This window comes from Pteropus medius, unplaced genomic scaffold (assembly GCF_902729225.1).
Source record: "Pteropus medius unplaced genomic scaffold, Ma_sr-lr_union100, whole genome shotgun sequence".
In the NCBI taxonomy this organism is placed as follows: domain Eukaryota; kingdom Metazoa; phylum Chordata; class Mammalia; order Chiroptera; family Pteropodidae; genus Pteropus; species Pteropus medius.
In genome coordinates, this window is record NW_024342471.1 from 9,624,701 (window position 1) to 9,647,875 (window position 23,175).

Genomic DNA, 23,175 nt, shown 5'->3' on the forward strand with positions numbered 1-23,175 from the left:
TGGGCAGGCGGGTGGGCGGGCAAATGAGAACTTACTCGGTGAGATAAATCAGCCCGCAGGGGGCCAAGGCCGGGCTGAGACATGAGCTACCCCGATGTTGGTGGTCTTCCTGGCCCCACTGCAGTAAACAGGCAACCTTATGACCTTGTCCGTGTGTGTGTGTGCGTGTGGGCATGGGTGGGGTGGGGCGAGGCCAGGGCTGAGCAGAGAATGAGATGGGGGCTGTGGGACCCGCTTCAGGCGCATGGTGAGCAGATGATGCATCCGTTTCTCTGTCTCCCGTGTGTCCGGGTCGGGATGCCTCTGGTCTCTGGCCCTCTTGGTGACTCTCACCTCTTCCTGTCCCCACCCCACTCCACCCACAGAAGCAGCGCCCCCTCTCACAGTATGTCCTCCCGACGGGACACCGACTCAGATACCCAGGATGCCAATGACTCGAGCTGTAAGTCATCTGAGAGGAGCCTCCCGGACTGTACCCCACACCCCAACTCCATCAGCATTGATGCTGGTCCTCGGCAGGCCCCCAAGATTGCCCAGATCAAGCGCAACCTCTCCTATGGAGACAACAGCGACCCTGCCTTAGAGGCATCCTCGCTGCCCCCACCTGACCCCTGGCTCGAGACCTCCTCCAGCTCCCCAGCAGAGCCGGCACAGCCCGGGGCCTGCCGCCGAGATGGCTACTGGTTCTTGAAGCTACTGCAGGCAGAAACGGAGCGGCTGGAAGGCTGGTGCTGCCAGATGGACAAGGAGACCAAAGAGAACAACCTCTCTGAAGAAGGTAGGTGCTGTGGGTGAGGGGAGAAGGGGTACACAGCTAGTTCTCCAGCTTCTGGCCTCTGAGTAGGGAGTGTCTTTCAGGTTCTCTTCTTGGATCAGCTGTGAACTCACCTCTCATTTTTATTGCTTCCTTTCTACCTATCCAAACCTTTTTCCAGACAGGATTTACGACAGCACCTGGCCCGGTGCAGACAGGATTTACGACAGCAGCTGCTAGTTTTATAGGCTGTGGGATCAGCCACACTCAGATTTGAATCCCAGCTCTTCCCTTACTAGTGAGGCGACCTTGGTCAGATTACTCTGAGCCTCAGTTTCTTTATTTGTAATGCGGAGCTAATCCTACCCTCTAACTGCAGGAGCATATTGTGAGGATTGCATGTGGCAGTTCATGTAAAGGACCCGACGAAGTGCCGGACACAGAGAAAGCTGTGCTGTAATGCTGCCTTCATCAGCTCTGTATTGAGTACCTACTGTATGCCAAACCCAGGGATCTAATTGTGGACCTCCACAGGGTATAAGGAGCTATAAATGGATGAGACAGAAGTCCTCTACTTTTCCACTTGCGTTTCTATCTATACCATGCCCATTTCTAAAAATCCCCCCGAGAAATTAGTTGAAGAAAGAGCTAGAAATATGTAGGGAGGCTGGATCCACAGGCGGCTGATGTATAGGAGAGTAGGGGTTTGGAAGCAGGCCCCTGGGAAGCCCCAGGTCATGGCCCCAGGTGCCACACCCGGTGCTGGCCTGGTTCAGTCCCCTCCAGTCCCCGCAGAACATCTGGGAAGGACAGGTCTCTGGAGTATCCAGAAGGGATGGAGCCAGCATCCCACTGACCCCTGTTTGTGTGCGGCCTGAGGAAGCACCCTTTGATGATTTAGAATGCTTCACAATTGCTGTTTTCACTGTCTCCTAGGCCAGTTCTCAGCTTTGATGTCACACCCTGTGTGTGTGTGCAGGGGACTGTTGTGAAGTATATACCTGATAACTTTTTACAGTAATAGTATTTTAAAAATTGGAATGGAGTCAGAGATCAATGAGAGCACTTAAAAGGCTTCTAACCAACCATCCAGCCCACTGGCCTACCTTCTAAGCCATCCCCACGTTCAGCTTTCATTAGCTGTATATTCTGGTATTTATATTTATTTACCTTTGTATTTCTTTTTTTTTAAGGTGATTACCTTTTATTTCATCTCTAAAATTATTCATCATTATACATTATTGATTTTCTGCTCTAATAGATGAGTGTATACTGTCACCTCTACCTCCTGTGCGTCACTCCTCTATATATTACATCATAGTTTTAGGTTTAATAACAACCATTTTTCTGTTTCCTGTGAGCATGTAAATATTGTTCACTGAAGAGCCTAGTAATATATTATGATTTCATTTTCTTATGCATTTTGATTTTCCTAGAATGAGTAAGTTACCTCATCGTTTTTTATGCACTTTATTTTCTAAGCTCTTATTTGTAATTTTTTCACATGCTCCATCAGATCCGCTAACCTTCTGGATGTGCAGACATATCAGATAATCTCATGATTTCCTATTTTTCCTGGTGCCCTCTGTCTTCTGCTCTGACCCAGCCAGATTGCTTTCTGGGCCTGCTGCCTAGCTGCTGTCCAGTGACTTCCCTTTGCGTCATCTGGGAATACCCTTGGCCACTTTCCCATGATGGACACTCTGCTTTTTGGACCACGTGTTCTGCTTTCTTGGTTTCAGTCCCTCATTTTACTGGCACACAACTTCAACTGGAGATAAAATTTTAGAAACTGTCATGTCTTTTTTCAGACCTCACATAGGTTGGCTGAGTATAAAGTTGAAAATAATAAATAAAAATTATTTATATATAAAAATGTATCTATATGTATGCATAATTTATATGTAAATATAAAATAAGGTTGAAAATAGTTTTCCCTCAGAATCTTAAAGGCTGTATTGTGTTAGCTTCCGTTACTTGTGCTAACAAGTTAGATGCCATTCCAGTTCTCAGTCCTTAGTATTTTTTTTTTCCTTTGGAAGCTGTTAAGATCTTCAGTTTACTTCTCTTGGGAAAATTCTCAGTGATGTGCCATGGAATGAGTCTTTGTCCATTTATTGTGCCAGTAGTGAATAGGCCATTTCTATGTGGAGACTCAGGTCTTCCATGTCTGAGAATAGTCTTGCATTAACTTTTTAAAATAATTTCCTCACTCCCATTTTTTCTGTCTTCTCTCTCTGAAATTCCTGTCACTCAGATGTTGGACCTACTGTGTTAATCCTGAGTCTCTGATCTTTTCTTCCTTGTATCTGTCTTTCTGGAAGGCTTTTTTCTTTTTTTCATGTTATACCAACTTTATTGAGATATAATTCACATGTCATAAAATTCACCCTTTGAAAGTGTACAATTCAGTGGCATTTAGTACACTCACAGTGTTGTGCAACCATCACTACTACTAATTCTGTCTCTGGATTTGCCTGTTCTGGACATTTATATAAATAGAATCATACAGTATGTGGTCTTTTGTGTCTGGTTTCTTTTGCTTTGCATAAGTTTTTGAGTTTCATCCATGTTGTAGCATGTGTCAGTACTTCATTTCTTATTGCTGAATAATTCCATCTTATAGATATACTACATTTTATTTATATACTCATCTGTTGTTGGACATTTAGGTGTCCATTTTGGCTAGTGTAATGTTGCTGTAAACATTTGAATGCAAGTTTTTATGTGGACATAGATTCATTTCTTTTGGATACATACCTAGGAGGAGAATTTATGGGTCATTTGGTAACTATATTTAATTTTTTGAGGAACCCGCCTATTTTCCATAGTGGCTACACCATGTATATTCCCACCATCAATATATGAGGGTTCTAATTTCTCTACCTCCTAACCAACACTTAGAATTATTGGTCTTTTTGATTATAGCCATCATAGTGAGTGTAAAGTATTATCTTATTGTGGTTTCGATTTGCATTTCCCCGATGGCTAATGATGCCAAGCATCTTTGCATGTGTTTGATGGAGAAATGTGTTGGGAGGTTTTCTTGACTTTATCTCCAAACTCTATTCATCAGATTTTTACTATGGCCAGCCATATGAGAGCTCTTTCTTATTCTGTTCTGTTTTCATAACTTTTTGTTCTTATTTTAGGGATGGATGGAGTATCTTCTCCTACTTGAGACTTACATATATATTTTTAACTTTTCATTTGACTCTATGTTGTTTCTTGTAGGTGTCTTTTTCTATTTGTCTTTGGGTTGGAGGCTTCCCTGGAATATTCACTGATCTTTGGTTGTTTATTCATATTTAAAAGTAAGGCACTGACTCAGGAGTAAGAAGGTTGAAGCAGGAGATTCTTGCTTTTGTTGTAAGCCAAGTGTTTCCACTTGTTTTTTAATTTTACGCTTCAAGTTAAAATAAAACTTAATTTTGGAGTTTCCAAAAGTTAACTATATAAAACAATAAAAATAGCAAAAGTCATGGTAATGTGCAGGTATGTTAGTAATATATGGTAATAACATCAAAGATGAAGACATCATCATTTAAGCCTCAGGATCAAAACTTTTTAATAGTGGGATAAAAGCTGTTATGAATAATGCTGTGTTCAACCCTTTTGAGTATATATCTAGGAGTGGAATTGCTAATTGTAATTGTGTTTAACTTTTTTCATTTTTTTGTAGTAAAGTGTATATGACAAAACACTTGCCATCTTAACCACTTTTAAGTTTATAATTCAGTGGCATCAGTTACATTCACAGTGTTGTGTATCACCAGTATTTATTTCCAAAACTTTTTCATCATCCTGAATGGAAGTTCTGTACCCATTAAGCAATAACTCCCTTCTCCCCTTCCACCCAGCCCCTGGTAACCTCTAATTTCCTTTTAGCCTATTCTAGATATTTCATGTAGGTGGGATGTTACAGTGTTTGTCCTTTTATGTAGCATATCTCAGGACTTCATTCCTTTTATGGCTGAATAATATTTTGACTGTATGTATGTATGTAGATAACACATTTTGTTTGTCCATTCATCCATCTGTTGATGGACAGTTGAGTTATTTCCCTCTTTTGGTGGCTATGAATAATGCAGTGAACATTGGCAGACAAGTATCTGTTTTAGTCATTGTTTTCAGTTCTTTGTTGTATACACCTAGGAGTAGAATTGCTGGGTCATGTCGGTAATCTGTGTCTCGTTTTTTTTTGAGAAATCTCCAAACTGCGTTCCACAGTGGTTACAATTTCTCCACATCCTCACTATCTTCTTAAGAAATTACAGCCATCATAATAGGTCATCGTCATATTGGTTTGCACTTCCCTAATTACCAGTGCTGAGCATTGTTTCATATTCTAATTGTTTATTTGGATATCTTCTTTAGGGAAAGATCTATTCAAATCCCTTGCCCATTTTTAATTGGGTTGTTTGTTTTCTGTTGTTGAGTGGTAAGAGTTCTTTATATATTCTAGAAAATAGGCCCTTATCAGATACATGATTTGTAAATATCTTCTCCCATTCTGTAGGTTGACTTTGCACTCTTGATAGTAGCTTTTGAAGCACAAAAGGTTTTAATTGTGATTAAGTCCAGTTTTTCTGGTTTTTTTTCTATTGCTGTGCTTCCACTTAATTTTTTAAGTTATGAACGTGTATTAAAAATTAAAATTAGGATAAAAAGTTTGAGGGACTGAGAAGCTAATTGATAGCTCTATATGGGCAGGGCTTGTTGAAAGGTGGGCTTCTATGGACACCTCAAAAAACTGGTTTTAAAGAACAGTAAAAATTACATCAAGATAGGGGTGGTTCCATAGAGTAGTGGTTAGCATGTCTGCTTTACACACAGAAGGTCCTGGGTTCAAGCCCCAGCAGAGCCACAACCCCTACCCTGGGTGTGCCAGGCCCTGGGAGTATGCTGCGAGCGCAGGGCAGGAGACGCCCCAGCCTTCAGAGATCCAGTTCTTAAGGGGAGATAGCAACATCCATAGGTCAGGGGAGTAAGTGGGCCGGGAGGGAATTTAAAAAAAAATTACATCAAGATAACAAAGGAAACCAATTACACTAATATACAGTTATCAAAATATTAAATTTGTAATGTAGCGTGTACTTCTTTGTTAAGGCATTAATTAAGATCTAGCAGTCAGCCTAACTGCTACAATTTCAAAGTAGTGATGACAGTAAATATTTCAAGACAACTATGACATCTGTAATGTGATATGAAATTATCTGCGATTTCTACCAGTGACAAAGTGACAGACACTGCTAACATTAAAGTGGTTTGTTGCTCAGCTAAGTTTAAGGATATCCTGCTCTAGGGTGATGAGGTGACAAACTGGTCCTTTCCTCAGGAGAAGACCTTGAAATGGCAGTATCTTCTCTAGAATCCTTCAGAATCTTCAAAAAACAATCCTCTAGTTTCTCTAGAGGGCAGTATTTTCTTTCATACTATTGCTTGGCTTTTAAAATTAATGTTTTTATCACTGTGATTTTAATTTTAATAGATTCATATCTATTAATCTTTTGCAGCTTTTTAAAAATTTTTTATTGTAGTAAAATACAATAATACATTTGCCATCTTAAATGTACAGTTCAGAGGTGTTACATTCATATTGCGTACAACCATCACCACCATCCATCCCCATAAGACTTTTCATGTTGTAGAACTGAAACTCTATACCCATTAAACACTAACTCCCCATTCCCCCTCCCCTACAGGCCCTGGCAACCACCATTCTACTTTGTATGATTTTGACTTAAGTACCTCATATAAGTGGAATCATACAGTATTTGTCTTTCAGTGATTGGTTTATTTCAGTTAGTTTAATACCCTCAAGTTTCTTCTGTGTTGTAACATATTGCAGAATTTCCTCCCTTTTTAAGGCTGAATACATTCCATTGTTTGTATGTACATACACATTTTGCTTATCCATTCATCTGTCAGTGGACACGGGTTACTTCCAGCTCAACTGTGAATAATGCTGCTATGAACATGGATGTACAAATATCTGTTCAGGTCCCTGCTTTTAATTCTTTTAGGTATACCCAGTGTGGAATTGCTGGATCAGAGAGTAATTCTATTTTGAATTTCTTTCTTTTTTTTTTTTCAGAAACCACCATACTGTTTATCATAGCAGCTATACCATTTTACATTCCCACCAACAGTAAACAAGGATTCCTGTTCCTCTACATCCTCTACATTCTCTGCTTCACTACATCACTAATACTTTTCTGTTTGGGTTTGTTTGTTTGTTTGTTTTAATACTAGTCATCCTAATGGGTGTGAGGTGGTATCTCATAGTTTTTATTTGCATTTCCCTAATGATTAGTGATGTCAAGCATCTTTTCATGTGCTTGTTGGCCATTCGTGTATCTTCTTTGGAGAAATGTCTATTCAAATCCTTTGCCATGTTTGAAGCAGGTTGTTTTTTGTTGTTGAGTTTTAGGAGTTCTCTATATATTATGAATATTAATTCCTTATCAAATATGTGATTTGCAAATATTTCTTCCCATTTCTGTGGGTTGCCTTTTTATTCTATTGATAGTGTTTTTCGATGCACAAAATTTTTAAGTTTCATAAAGTCTAATTTGTCTGTTTTTCCTTTGTTTCTCGTGCCTTTGATGTCATATCCAAGAAATCACTGCCAAATCCAATGTCATAAAGCTTTTGTCCTTCCCATGTTTTCTCTTAAGACTTTTACTGTTTTAGGCCTTCTGTTTAGGTGTCTAGTTTTTTTTTTTTGAGAAATCCATTTTGAGTTAATTTTTGTATATGGTGTTAGATAGGAGTCCAATTTCATTCTTTTGCAAGTGGATATCACTTTTTTCCCAGCACCATTTGTTGAAAAGACTGTCCTTTCCTTATTGGTCTTGGCCCCTTGTCAAAAATCATTTGGCCACAGTGGGAAGGAGGAAAAAATCATTTAGCCATATATGTGAGGGTTTATTTCTGGGCTCTATTCCATTGGTCTGTCTGTTTTTATGCCAATACCATACTGTTTTGATTACTGTGGTTTTATAGTAAGTTTTGAAATAAGGAAGTACAAATCCTACAACTCTGTTCTTCTTTCTCAGAATTGTTTTGGCTATTCAAGGTCCCTTGAGAGTCCATATGAATTATAGGGATGGATTTTTCTATATCTGAAAAAAAGTCATTGGGATTTTGATAGGGATCACATTGACTCTGAGACCACTTTGGGTAGTATTTACATTTTAACATTTAAGCCTTCCTGTCTGCGAACATGGTTTCTATTTATTTCTTCTTTATTTTTAGCAGTATTTTGTAGTTTTCATTGTGTAAGTCTTTCACCTCCTTAGTTAATTCCTAAATATTTATTCTTTTTGGTACTATTGTAAATGAAATTATTTTTTTAATTATTAGAAATGCAACTGATTTTTATGTGTTAATTCTATATCCTGCTATATCTAATTGAATTCGTTTATTAGCTCTAACAGTTTTTTCTGGAATCTTCGGAGTTTTTTACAATAAGATCATATTATTTTCAAACAAAGATAATTTTACTTCTTCCTTTTCCATTTTGGATGCATTTATTTCTGTTTTCTTGCCAAATTGTTGTGGCTAGAGTTTCTAGTAGTACTGCATTGAATAGAAGTGAAAGCAGGCATTCTTTCTATGTCCCTTATCTTACAGAAAACACTTTGTCTTTCACCATTGCATATGATAATTCACTGAGTTTTTCATATATGGCTTTTTGTTATATGGAGGTAGTTTCTTTCTGTTCCTAGTTTGTTGTGTGTTTTTATCATGAAAACGTGTCAGGTGCTTTTTTTGCATCAGTTTAGATGATGATGTGGGTTTTTTTCCTTCATTCTGTTGATGTGGCATATTACATCGATCAGTGTTCATGTGTTGAACCATCTTTGTGTTGGAGTAAATCTCACTTTATCATGAGATTTTGTATGCTGCTGAATTCTGTTAGTATTTTGTTAAGGATTTTTGCTTCAATATTCATAAGGAGGAATATTGGTCTATAGTTTTCCTGTAGTGTCTTTGCCTGGCTTTGGTATCAGGGTAATGCTAATTCATAAGAATGAGTTAGGAGGTATTCCCTCTTCAGGTTTTTAGAATGGAAAATGATTAGTATTAGTTCTTTAAATGTTTGGCAGAATTCTCCAGTAAAACCATCAGGTCCAGGGCTTTCCTTCGTTGGGAGATTTTTTTTGATTACTGATCCTATCTCTATCTCTACAGGTCTGTTTGGATTTTCTATTTCTTTGTGATTTAGAATTAGAAGCTTTTGTTTCTAGAAATGTGTCCATTTCATCTAAGTTATCCAATTTGTTGGCATACAAAAAGAGTTCATAGTACTCTCTTATAGTCCTTATTCTTGTAGAATTGGTAGTAATATCCTCACTTTCATTTCTGATTTTAGTAATTTGAATCTTTTTTCTTAGTCCGGCTAGCTAAAGGTTTGTCAGTTTTATTGGATCTTTTTGAAGAAACAACTTTTGGTTTCATTGTTTTTTCCTCATTTTTCTATCCTCTATTTCATTTATCTGTCCTAATTTTTATTATTTACTATTTCTGATAGCTTTGGGTTGTTTGTTCTCTTTATAGTTCCTTAAGTAGTAAGGTTAGGTTGTTGATTTGAATTTTATTTTTTTTTTACACTTGATCTTAGCCAAAAGAATGTCTTTCTTGTTTTTTAATGTTAGCATTTATAGCTGTAAATTATCCCCATAGCACTGATTTTACTGTTACCCATTGGTTTGGTATGTTATGTTTTTGTTTTCATTCGTCTCTAAGTATTTTCTAATTTCTCTTATGATTTGTTCTTTGATTCATTGGTTGTTTAAAAATGTGTTAATTTCCACAATTTTGTGAATTTTCCAGTTTCCTTTTGTTACTGATTTCTGACTTCATCCCGTTGTGGTCAGAGAAGATATTTTGTATGATATCCATCTTTTTAAAAATCAGTTGAGACTTAGTTCATGGCCTACCATATGGTCTGTCCTGGAAAATGTCCCATGTATACTTGAGAAGAATGTGTATTGTATTATTGTTGGATAGTGTTCTGTATGTGTCTGTTAATCTAGTTGGTTTATTGTGTTGCTTAAGTCCACTATTGTTAATGGGGTATTGAAGTCTCTAACTATTAGAGAGCTGTCTGTTTCTCCCTTCAATTCTGTCAGCTTTTGCTTCATATATTTATATGGTCTGTCATTAGTTGTGTATGTTTATAATTGTTATATCTTCTTGCTATATTGAATGCCTCTTTGATTCTTAAAGACACCTTCTGTGTCCCAGTGGGATAGAGGTTTTTTCATGGTTTCAAAGTTTTGGGTTTGGTTTTGTTTTGTTTTCTCATATATATATAGGTGTTTGATTCATCTGCAGTCTATATTTGTACATTCTAGGATCTCATTTTTTTCCATGTGGAAAACCAGCTGTCACAACACTAGTTATTAAAGTCTCTACATTCCTCACCGATTAGTAATACTACTTTGTCATAACCTCTGCCAGATTTCCACATATGCAGGGGTGTGTTTCTGGGCACTATTCTGTTCTGCGGCACTTTGGTCTATTTCTGCATTAATACAACTTTTAATTACCATAGCTTTGTAACATGCCTTGGCATGTAGTAGATTAAATCCTTCTTCCTTATTTTTGTCTAAAAAAGAAAAATTTTACTTACATCTTCATTCTTCCCAGACTAATATTAGAATTAGTACATCAAGTTCCTCAGAAAAATTTTGCTGGGATGTTGACTGAAAATCGTTTATAGATTAATTTAGGAAGAACTGATACCTGTAAAAGATTTGAGTCTTCTTACCTATAAATAAAGTTTGTATGTAAAAGATTCGAGTCTTCTTACCTATAAATAAAGTTTGTATCTCCATTTATTCATATCTTATATCCTTCTATTCAACTTTGATTAATTTCTTTATGAAGGTCTTATATATTTTTATTAGGTTTAGTCCTTGGTACTTTATAGTTTTTGTTTTGATAGTAAAATGATCTTTTAAAAAAATATTTGTATATTCCAATTAATTATTGCTAGTAGATAGGATGTTTGATCCTTGTGTCAAACTAAATATTTACTTATATAACTCAGTTCTCTTGGATTTGCATCATAAACGATCATACTGTTTGCTAGTATGGCAATTTTGTGTCTCTAATCTTACTGTATCTCATGCATATCTTGTCTAACTGCAGGAGCTTCACAACACCGTGAAATAGTAGAGAGAAAGCCGCATCCCTCCCGTAGTCCTGCCCTTGATTCATTTAGTGAACAGTTACTGAGTACCATATGCCAGGCACTGTTCTAGCTTCTGGGTTTTAACGGTGAACAAAACAAAGTCCCTGCCATCATGGAGCTTATATTCTCATGGGAAGAAACAGAAAATAATCAAGTCAACATATAATATGTAAGATGATTTCATGTGCAACAGAGAAATACAACATAGTAAGAGCAGGATAATGAATGCTGCAGGATGGGGGCAGTGTTGCCGTCCCACATAGGGAGATCAGGGAAGGCCTGCTTGACAAGGTGATCTTGGAGCAGAAACCTGAAGGAAGGGAGAGAGAGAGGTCTTAGAGATGTGGAGATCAGAGCTAATGGCGGGAGCAGAGAACCCCTATGGAGGGCAAGTGTTTGACATGAGCAGGAGGACAGAGGTAGAGGTCAAGTCAGAGTGGCACCCCAGATCACAGAGGGCCTCAGAGGTGTTATTAAAGCCTTGGCTTTTACTCCCAGAAGAGTTCTGAGTGCTGCAACTTGACATTCTTTTTTAAAGGATTAATCTGGTTTCTCTATGCAAAAGAAAGTAAGGGGAGAGGCACAAGTGGAAGTCGGGAGATGAGTCAGGAGAATGTAACTACAATCTGGGTCAGAGAAGATGGTGGTAGCCTTGGAGCATTTATGGGAGGGGTCAGATTCTGGATATATTCTGAAGGTAGAGCAGGATTTCCTGATGGATTTGATATGGAATAAGAGTGAAAGGAGTCAAAAATGGTTTGGAGTCTGAGTGAAGAAAAGGATGAACTTGCCGATGAGAGAGGGAAGACGAGAGCAGATATCAGGAGAAAAGTCAGGAGTTGCGTTTTGAACATACTGCCTTTCATACACATAGTTAGATACCGAGTGGCGAAGCCAAGCGGGCAGTTGGATATGAGTCTGAGGAGAGGTCCAGGCCAAAGATTATATTTGGGAGTTATCAGTATAGATAAGGCCAAAAATGAGGTAAAAATGAGTAGAGAAGAGACACAATGCAAGGATTGAGCCCCAAGACACTTAATACTTCATGGCGGGAAGGGAGGAGTGACCAGTGAGGTGAAAAAAGGCAAGTGGAACCCAACCGAGTAAGATTTTCAGGAAGAATCAGCTGTCTCAAATGGGCATCATCTTCCGAGTGAGAAAGTGGGAGGCGGCTTAGGAGGTTTGCGCAGAGATCTGAAATGGTCATCCAGGAGAGTGCAGAACCAGAGATGAGGCTGCAGAGCGCAGGAGTGGGGCAGGGGCACGTTCATGCGAAAGATAAGCCTGCTTTTATTTGTTTCCAATTTAATCGTGTTGTGTTTAGAGAATGCGTATCACACTTTTTATAAGATGGTGAGTTTGTCCATTTCTCTTTAAAATTATGTCAAATTTTACTTTATATTATTCGGAAGATATCTTAGTTGCATCAGGTTTAGAATTGTAATATTCCCAGTGATTCACCTGCTCTATTTTTCCAGATGTATATTTGTGTTTTGCCTCAAAGTCTTATTTTATGTTAGGAGTATTGCTGTACCAGCTTTCTTTGGGTTAGGGTTTTTCTGGTGTGATACCTCTATCCATCCTTTTACTTTCGACCTTTCACTGTCCTTACAATCATCTCTCATCAATTAGCATATACCTAGATTTTGTTTCATCTAGTCTGTTGATTTTTATTTAAGTAGACAGTGTAGTCCATTTACAGTGGTATTTCTATATATTGGGGCTTATTCTTACCCTATTACTTTGTGATACTTGTTCTACTTTTTTAAGGTTTCTTTTTTTCCTCTCTCTCTTTGCCTTCTTTTGGATTAAACATCCCTCTCCCCCATTCCCTTTACTAGTTTTGAGAGTGTTTTAGTTAGGATTAGGTTTACCTATAAAATTTTTTAAAAAGAGTGATTTGAACAAGGCTTTATTTCAAGTTCAAGAATGTCCAAGATAGTAAAGCTAGAGCCCCAGATTTCCTTTTTTCTCGAGGTTTTATGTCATAGTTGGCTTCTATCTACAGGTCTTCTCATTGTTCACAGTGGCTGCTTAAATCCCAGAATCCCAGCAGCATTCCAGCCAGCAAAGGAACCAGTAGCAGAAAAAGAGCAAGCTGACCCCACACATCACTTCTACCCCTTTGACCAGAACTTACACATATAGCTACTTATATCTCGTAGCAAGGGAGCCTAGGAAATGCTTGATTCCAGGCTGCTACGTGTGCAGTTAAAAATCGAAGGCCCCCATAAATCACTTATTTTCGGAAGCCTCTGCTGTGCTTAGTACACAGAGTGTGCACATTACAGGGATGTGACATGATACTAACAACAGGAGTTCTGATACTGATTCTAATGTAACTTGTCACACGATTTTAATATTTTACATACCATGGCTCAAATTTTCCATCTGACAGTACTTCGTCCTGGAAAATTCACATTATGCCTAAGAAATTTCTGTGTTTTTACTTCATCTGAGTAGAGTTGCTATTTGACAGGAAGGAAAAACAGGTTCTATTTCTGAGAAAGGAGAAACAAATACTGAGAACTAGCTGTCTCTGCCACAGAAGTTATACGCCATATTTCTATTCTTTTAACCCTTAAAATTTAACATTACTCAACATCTTTACCTTTCTCCCAAACAATAAAAGACCTAAAATATGATTTATCTGACTGTTTAAACTCCACCAATAATTATTTTGATTTTCAATTTATTATATACCTATATGATAATTATTTTATAGTTAATTTATTTAGATTTATATGTTTATTATTTGCTTGCCCTTCTTTACATCTCATCTCTTTCTCTTTGGATCGTCTTTGCTGAGTACATCCTTTAGAACTTTCTTTAATGAGTACCTGAGAGTTGTTATTAACTCTGTATTTATCTGAAAATCTTTATTTTGCCCTCATTCTTCTTATTAACCTTTATTTTTAGTGTGAAATATACATGCAAAGAGTAGACAGTGTAAAGAAACATAATAAAAAGAACATTCATGTACCCACTACCTAGTTTATAGAATAGAATGTTACCAGTATCTTTGAAGTCCAATGATATCACCTTTCTGCCATAGCAGTAAGCATGCTCCTGAATTTTGTATTAATTATACCTTTACTTTTTTTTATACTTATAACACATGTCCGTGTCCCTAAGAAATATATTGTTTTGCCTGTCTTTGGAATTTATATTCATCAAAGCATAGTGTATGTATTTTTCTGAGATTTGCTTTTTTTTATTCAACATTGTTTTTGAGATTCACCCATGTTAATGCCTGTACCTGTAGTTCATTCTTTTCATTGATATGTAGCATTCCACTGTATAAACATACTGTTGCTTTATCCATTCCACTCATGGGCATTTGAATTGTTTCTGGTTTTTGGTTGTGAACAATTTTTTACAACAGCATTGAGATATAATTTACAAACCATAAAATTCACCCCTTTATACAATTCAGTGGTTTTCAGTATATTCACAGGTTTGTGCAACCATCACTGCTACGTAACTTTAGAACATTTTCATCACCCCAAAAAGAAACCTGGTACGCATTTAGGCTGTCATTCCTTGTCCATATCTCTCCCCATCCCTCAGCCCTAAGAAAACACTAGTCTACTTTATTCTCTATGGATTTGCCTGTTCTGGATATTTTGTATAAATGGAGTCATACAATGTGTAACCTCTCGTTGTTTACTTCTTTCACTTAGCATAATGTTTTTGAGGTTTATCCACGTTGTAGCATGTTATTAGTACTTAAGCCCTTTTTATTGCTGAATAATATTCCATTGTATGGGGTATTGCATTTGGCTTATCCATTCACCAAGTTTTTCCACTTTTCAGCTCTTAAGTATTCTTTGAAACACAAACGTTTGATTTTAGTGAAGTCTGTTTAGGTTTTTTCTTTGGACGGTAGTGCTTTAGGTGTGAAATCTAAGAAACTATTGCCTAATATGAGGTCATGAAGATTTACTCCTGTTTACTTCTAAGAGTTTTATAGATTTAGCCGTTATATTGAAGTCTGTGATCCGCTTTGAGTGAATTTTCTTTCATATAGGTGAAAATTCATTCACATTTGGATATTCAATTGTCCTAGCACCATTTGTTAGGCTCTTCTTTCCCCATTGAATGGTCTCAGTATCCTTGTCAAAAATCATGTAAGGATTTACTTATGGACTCTCGCTTCTATTCCATTACATGGATGTACATGAGTATACTTAAGCCAGTACCACACTGTCATGATTACTAGAGCTTTGTAATACATTTCGAAATTGGGAAATGTGAGTCCTCCAACTTTGTTCTTCAGATAAAAATATTAAAAAAAAATAAGCTTATGGACAGCTCTCAGCTTCTCAAGAAAGGAAGTTCTAATTGTTCTTGCATTTCCATATTTTAAAATCATCTGTCAATTTCTGCAAAAAAAAAGGCAGCTGGGATTTTATTTTCATAGAGATGATGTTAAATCTGTAATTCAATTTGAGGAGTATTGCCATCTTACTATAATGTCTTCTGATCCATGAACATGGGATATATTTGTTTATTTAGGTTTTTAAATATTTCTCCCATTTCTTTTTGTTTCTTTCATTAAATTTATCCCCAAATATTTTTTCTTTTTGATATACTACAAATGAAATTGTTTTCTTAATTTTCAGATTGTTCATTGTTAGTATATAGAAATACGACTGATTTTTGCGTATTGATCTTGTATGCTGCAACCTTGCTGAACATGTTTATTAGTTCTAAGTATTTTGGGGGGATTCCTCAGGATTTTTCATACACAAGATCATGTCATTCAAGAACAGAGATAGTCTTACTTTTTTCTTTCCAATCTGATTTCCTTATATTTGTTTTTTACCTAATGGCCCTGGCTCCAATATAATGCTGACTAGAAGTGGCAAAACTGGACATCCTTATTTTTGTCTCATTGCTGATCTTAGATATAATTCAGTCTCCACACCATTAAGAATGATATAAACTGCGGGTTACTATGAACATATTTAACCATATCTCCTAGTGTACATATACAAGAGTTTTCTGAGGTCTCTACTGGGAGTGGAAATGCTTAGGCCATAGCGTATGTGTTCAGATTTACAAAATGCCAAATTGTTTTCCAAAGTGATTATAGTAATTTCTTATTCCCTCAGCACTCCATGAGAGTATCCTGTGCCATACATCTTTGCTTATGAATATGAAATAGTGGTTATAATTTGCCTTTCATTGGTTACTAATGACATCTACCATCTTTTCTCATGTTAGTCATTTACGTTTCCTCCTCTGTGAATGCCTGTTCGTATTTTTTGCCTCTTTTTCTTTTGTCTTTTTCTTACTGCCTCATAGGTGATCTTTAGATAACTGATTCTGGAACCTTTGTCAGTTATATGTATTGTAACCTTCTCCCAGTTTGTGACTTGTCTTTTCACTTTCTTTATGGCATCTTTTAAATGAGTAGATATTCTTAATTTTAATGTAGTTAAATTTATCAGTCTTTTCCTTTATGGTTTGCACTTATTTTATCTTAAGAAATCTATCCTCCTGAAGTCAAAAAGATACTTAACTGTTTTCTTGTAACAGTTTTCAAGTTTTGTCTTCCACATCTAAGTCCTTGGTCGCTTGAAACTGATTTGTCTGCATGGAGCGAGATAGGGTTCCATGTTAATTTTTTCTTATTGGATAATTATGTGTTAAAATGTTAATCCTTATCCTATTGAAATGCAATATAGTGCTGACAAATAGCAGGTTTCCTATATGTGTTGCCCTATTTCTGAGCTTTCTATTCCGTTCATTAATCTATCCCTAGGCCCAAATCATATTTTCTTCTTTGTTATAAGTACATAATGAATCTTGATAATTGGAAGGACAAGTTTCCTCAACGTCATTCTTCAAGAGTGGCTTGGCTAATTAATCTTGGCTCTTTGCTCCTCCACATAAATTTTGGAATCAGCTTTTCAAGTCCCATGTTGACATTCTGATTGGTATTATATTAAATCTGTAGATTGATTTGAGGGAAAATTTACATCTTTATGAATTGAGTAATTATATGTCTCCATTTACTTAGGTCTTCTTTAGTGTCTTTCAATTACATTTAAATTTTTTTTATGTAAAAAAATTTTACATATTTTTAAAAGATTTGTTAGATTAGTATTTTAATTCTGGAGGGATGTAAATGGTGTTTTTTGTTACTGCATTTTCTATTTATTGTTAGTGAAATGCTCTTTTATACTGATCTTATATCTGGAAACCTTGCTACATTCTTATTTTTATCCATAAATAAGAAATTGTATCATTGAGTATGGTATTTACTGTAGGTTTGTTGTAGGTACTCTTATTCTGGTTAAGAAAATTATTTAATCTAATGGAATTTTTGGACTATATTTAGATAATCATGTGGTTTCCCTTTTTAAATCTAGTAATGTGATAAATTTTATTAATAGATTTTTCTCCTTTCTTGCCTCGATCAAGTATTTATACTTTTCTCATGTTAGCTTATTATTCTTTTAGTACTTAATCTAAAGATTAAGTACGAACTACTAACTTGCATCCTTGACTTGGTAAAGACTAATCTAAATTAGTACCTTTACTATTTCACAGATGATGCAAAGACCTTAGAACACTTTTATTGCCCAAGAGTACAGTTAAACTACTTCATTGTACTATTGCTGTGAAGTAGTTTAGTTCTATATATAGAACTATATATAGAACAAGCATTTTTGCTTTACACAATCAATATTTACTTAGCTTTACCCACATATTTACCCTTTGTTAACCCTTCACTCCTTTTTTCTCAGGATCACTTTCTTTCTGCCTAAAGAACTCTCTTTAGTATTTAATGCAATATTGATCTTTAAATGTCTGTATTTTTCTTTTTTTGAATAGTATTTTTGTTACATATGAAATTCTAGGTTAGTATTGAGCTTCTTTCAACACTTATAAATATGTTGACTATGTTCTGGTTCCCAGCCTTTCTTTTGAAAAGTCAGCTGTCAGTCTTCCTGCTGCTCCTTTGAAGAATAATTTTTCCCCCTCTGCTTTTAAGACTTTTCTCCTATGTTTGAGTTTTACCAGTTTTACTGTGATATCTTGGTATGGTTGCCTTTGTATTTTTTCCAGCTTGATGTTCACAGGGTTTCTTGAATCTCTGGCTTTAATAACTTCCATCAGTTTCAGAAAAGTTGACCTTTATTTCTGCTCCATTGTATTTCTTCTCCTCGTGAGCTCCAGTTACACAGGTTAGCCTGCCGAGTCTTTTGTTTCTTCATTCTCTCTTCTGTACTTTTATTTTTCCTCCTCAGGCCTCAGTCTTGGTATTTCCTGTTGGATTACTGTATAGTTCAGCTGTGACTAATCTATTAAACCCATATATTTTGGTCTTAATTTCAATTACTATATTTTTTTAGTTCTAGAATTTCCATTTGAGTCTTGATAGATTCTTGTCATATATCTTCTTAGACGTATTCAGAGTTATATTAAAGCCCTTGTCCAATAACTCTAGTATCTACAGCCCCTATAGGTTTGTTTTTTCTATATTTTTCTCTTTTGGTGTGCAGTCATTTGGTCCTATCTCCTGCTAAGCTTGGTAATTTTTATTCAGTGCTAGAAACCCTATGTGAAAACTACAGAAATAAACTGAGGCTCAGGATCATTTTCTGTTCGTCAAGAAAGCATGTGCTTTTGTTTCCTGCAGGCAGGACAGGGCCAGACACGGTATAGCAGAGATGTCCTGGTATACCTTTTAACTGACTCAAAGCCAGCTTTTAGTGACGGCTGTCTATGTCTAGTTTGCCCTTACCCTGGTGTGCACTCTTCAGGGAATCTCAATGAGAGCCTGCAGTATTTCCAAGCCCCTCCTCCTCAGCAGACCCTGAGCTCATTTTTCTCCCACATCTTCAGACAGTTGGAAGCTTTGCTTAGCTTAAAGCACTTCCCTTAAGTCCTGTTTGCTTTAGTCGCTCCGAATTCCAATTTTGGTCTTCCTATCCCCATGAAACTTGCACAAGCTCTGCTCAGCCTTTTAATCACCACTTTCTGCTTGGCTTCTAAGCCTCTTGGCCTTATGCTGCTTATAAGCTGGGAGATAAATGCCTTCAAGTAAAAGCAGTACAGAGTATCGGACACGCCTGAATATTGTTTCCCTTCTCACTGGGATCTTAGCCTCTCAGATTCTGGTTGCTTTGATAATTTTTAATGCCTTGAAAGAGATTTTTTGTTGTTTTGGTATTTAGTGTTTTGGTTTTTTTTTAACTTTTTCTTGGAGGGCTCAGTTTATCTGATACTAACTGGTTTTTCACTGCCCAAATCAGAGGTCATTAGAATTTTCTTAAGTTGAGTCAGTCTTGTATTGCCAGAATAAACCCAGCTGAATTATATATAGCATCATTTTAGTACATTGTTGGACTTGGTTTATTAATATGTGATTTAATAATTCTGCCTTTCTTCGTGAGAAACTGGCTGGTAATTTTCCTTGCTCATCCTTATCCTGTTGTAGTATCAAGATTATCTAGCTTCATAAAAAGAGTCTGGGATGTTTCCTCTATTCATATTCTCTTTTGTTTAAGAAAAAAATTATCTTTTACTTCACAGCTCTGTAAAACTTTTTAAAATACCTTTTCCAGTATGGTTATATCATCTGGCCCTTTTTCATTTCTAATCTCTTTTATTTGTACACTGTCTCCTTTTTATTACCCCAGAAACTCTGTACCTATCCAGCAGTAACTCCTCATTCCCATTCCTTACCCACAGCCCCTAGTAACTTCTGATGTACTTTCTGTCTACCTGCATTTGCCTATTCTAGGTAATTCATGTAAGTGGAATCATACACTGTGTGGCCTTTTTTGTCTGGCTTCTATCACTTAGCATCATGTTTTCAAGTTTCATCCATGTTGTAGTATAAATTAGAACTTCATTCCTTTTTATGGCTGAGTAATATTCTATTGTGTGTCTTTACCACATTTTATTTATTCATTCACCTATTGATGGGCACTTGGGTTGTTTTTACCTCTATCGTGAATAATGCTGCTATGAATATTGGCATGTAAGTATTTAAGTCACTATGGACCTAGGAATAGGGTTTGCTCAGTTTTATGGTTAACTCTATGTTTAACTTTTAGAGGACCCACCAAACTTTTCCACAGCAGCTGCACCATTTTATATTCCTACCAACAATGCACAGGGTTCCAGTTTCCTCATATCTTTGCCAATACTTTTTGTTTTCTGGGGTTTTTTTTTTTTTGGTTGGTATTTTTATAATAGTCATCCGAACAGGGTTGGAGTGGTATCTCCTTGTGGTTTTGATTTGCATTTCCCTGATGACTGATGATGCTGAACATGCTTACTGACCATTTGTATATCTTTGGAGAAATATCTAGTCAACTTCTTGCCCATTTTAAAATTGGATTGTCTTTTTTATTGATTTAGCATTCTTTATATTGTCTGGATATTCTTTATCAGATATGATTTGCAAATAATTTTCCCATTCTGCGGATCATTTACATTTTCTTTACAGTATATTTTTATGCATAAATTTTTCAGTTTTAATGAAGTAAAATTTATCTTTTTTCTTTTGTCACCTGTGCTTTTAGTATCTTGTTTAAGAAACTACTGCCAAATCCAAAGTCATTAAGATTTGCTCCTATGTTTTTATCTAAGGGTTTTACAGTTTTAGTTTACTTTTAGGTCTTTGATCCATTCTGAGTTAATTATTTTATATGGTATAAGGTGAAAGACCAGCTTCATTCTTTGGCATGTGGATATCTAGTTTTCCCAGCACCATTTGTTGAAAAGACTGTCCTTTCTCCATTCTCACTCATTCTTGAATGATAGTTACTCTGGGTGTAGAATTCTAAGATAACACTTTTCTCTCAGCACCATATTCAGTTTTCATCCATTGTTGTAATTGAGAAGTTTGCTGTTTAATTCATTCCTTTGGCAGTAATCTTTGCTTGCCCCTTGGTTGCTTTCTAAGAGTTTCTCTTGGGCCTTACTGTAAATAAGTGTGAATTGCTTGGGATTCATTTGGCTTCCTGACTCAGGACTGGTGTCGGCCATTTCTGGAAAATTCTAAATAGTGATTTCTGTTTTCTTCTTTTAGAACTCTGATAGAGTCTCCCTCTCTCTTCCATGCCTCTCAGTCACTTTCTTTTTGATAGTCTCTTCAGTACATTTAGTTGCTGCTTTTATTTCTTAAAAAATAAAGTACCCAAGTGCAGTCTTATGGTTAGGCATTCTCGGGAGATACTTTTCCTTTTATTCTCACTCTACTTTTGACCAAGCCAGGCACATATCCCCACTCCCTACTTTGAGGGATGCAGGGGAAGAAGGGGGACTCATTTTATTCCCAGTAGCTTAGTTATTCATTTAAAAAGATGTTTGTTAATCAAGCAGTTTAAGCATTTGAATCAGGAGCTTTCTCACTTATATTCACCTTGTCTTTCCTAGTTTTCAGTGGGTTTTATTCTTCATGCTGCTTCCCTCGTTTCTGTGATGACCTGCTTTTTTTCTCTTGCACTAGATCCAGAGCTCATGTGTTATCTCCTTCCATTGTCCTGCATCTGTCTGTTTTGGGGGCACCTCCATCTCTGCTTTGAACTACTGTTTTACATTTCCATGGCTAAATGTCACACTTTTCATCTCTTCCCTGGCCACAATTTTCTGATGAATGTTTATCTACCATTTGCTGTTCCTATAGTATCTGTTTAACCTCCTATGTTGATTCCTTTTTAATTACTAATTTCTTAATGAGATGACATTCTTCCTTGATGAGCTCTTGTCAGTAGATCATTGTGGGACAGACCAGTACTATGTGCCCTCAGCCTTGTCTTCTCCCCAGGCAACTCCAGGGCTGCTTACAACGCCACGCCTCCCCACCCCTCGTCCTTGCTGCCAAACCAGGTTTAGGACGCGGGAGTCCTTTGTATGTCAAGTGAGAGACTGTGGGCCTCTCCCTTCGAGATGCGCTACTTTGGAGAACTCAAAAACTAACACCTTTACCTGAGACCTTCAAGCCCAAGAACCCTCCTTGTGTGGCTGTCATTGCACGTGGCAGTCTTCCTCATACTGTGGTCCAGAGTTCTGTGAGACGATGTGCATTTTGGGGCTTTCTGGGGGGAATGGGAGATAGTACTTCGTTATGCCACCATTTTAAAACTGTAAGTCATACTAAAAGATCAGCCTGTATTCCTAGTTAAATATTTACTGATCAATTCTTCTGTTAGATTCTACTTGTTTATAACTTAAGAAGACTTACATTAATGTTCAAAATGAAAGTGACCTATTCTTGGCATGTCTTATCTGCTCTTAGGGCTCTTGAAATTGTATCATTTTCTTTGTTTACTCTCTGGAAGAGTTTGAAGATAGGGATTATCTGTTCCTTGAAGGTTTTCTATAAAAACCTCACCTGTAAAACTAAATAGGCCTGGTTCATTTTTCTGGGAAGATTTTCAACTTGTTTTTTAAAAATTATTAATCTAATCAGATTTTCTATTTCTCTTTGAATAATAATTTACATTTTTTCTGGAAATTTCTTCCTTTTAAACTCAGTTTTCAAACTTATTGCCATAAAATGTCATTAAGAACTAGGGGATGGAGTCACTTTACTGTTTGCACTTTTCACAATGAGAATGGATTAATATGTAAAATGAAGACCAACTGCCATCACCAAATAATGGTTGGTATCCTAAGGTGGGGTGGGAAGGCGAAAGCTATGACTGCCTCCACCCCAGCAAACGATATGCGCTGCTCAGTAAGTCTTATTCTACTTTCTCAGTCTTAGGTAAAGTCCTCAGTGCTGTGGGCAGTGCCCAACTACTGATGTCCCAGAAATTCCAGCAGTTCCGGGGCCTCTGTGAACAAAACTTGGTGAGTGTGATTCTCCTTCCTCCACAGCAGGGCCTTTGGCTGCCCGCTATATCCCCGAGCTGGGTTAGCCCCTCCGAGCCTCTGGAACTCCTCTGTAACATGGAGAAGGTGCTGCCTCCTTATGGCATTGGAAAGAGGCCGGGAATAGTCCTTTCAGGTAGCTGATGCCTTCTGAAATAGAAAAGTGAGCTCTGTATAAAATAGTCAATGTAAGTTAAAGATCAGTTAGTGCTGATTTATTTATATAAAACATCCTGTATCTAAGAAGACAACCAAGGTAAGAAATTAAAAACTACCACCACTAGGTTTGGTGGCTTTCCTTCTCCCCCACCCCTACCTGCTGGGAATGTCGAAGCCTCTCTCCAACTAGCCGGGGTGGAGGAGAATGGCA

General features: G+C 36.9%; 2 protein-coding genes across 8 annotated transcripts in view; one reads left to right on the forward strand and one right to left on the reverse strand.

The window, feature by feature from the left end:
* LOC120603613 (disks large-associated protein 4-like) overlaps positions 1–23,175 on the forward strand; it is a 57,652-nt gene that overhangs the window by 31,299 nt on the left and 3,178 nt on the right. For all 4 annotated transcript variants that reach the window (XM_039864260.1, XM_039864259.1, XM_039864262.1 and 1 more), the window contains exons 4-5: positions 366–778; positions 22,693–22,784. In XM_039864260.1, the coding sequence (XP_039720194.1) occupies positions 366–778; positions 22,693–22,784 (505 nt within the window). The remainder of the gene's footprint in view (positions 1–365; positions 779–22,692; positions 22,785–23,175) is intronic.
* The window catches only part of LOC120603617 (formin-like protein 5), a 45,601-nt gene continuing 42,552 nt past the window's right edge, over positions 20,127–23,175 (reverse strand). For all 4 annotated transcript variants that reach the window (XM_039864277.1, XM_039864273.1, XM_039864274.1 and 1 more), the window contains one exon: positions 20,127–22,955. The gene's annotated coding sequence lies outside the window, so the exon portion shown is untranslated. The remainder of the gene's footprint in view (positions 22,956–23,175) is intronic.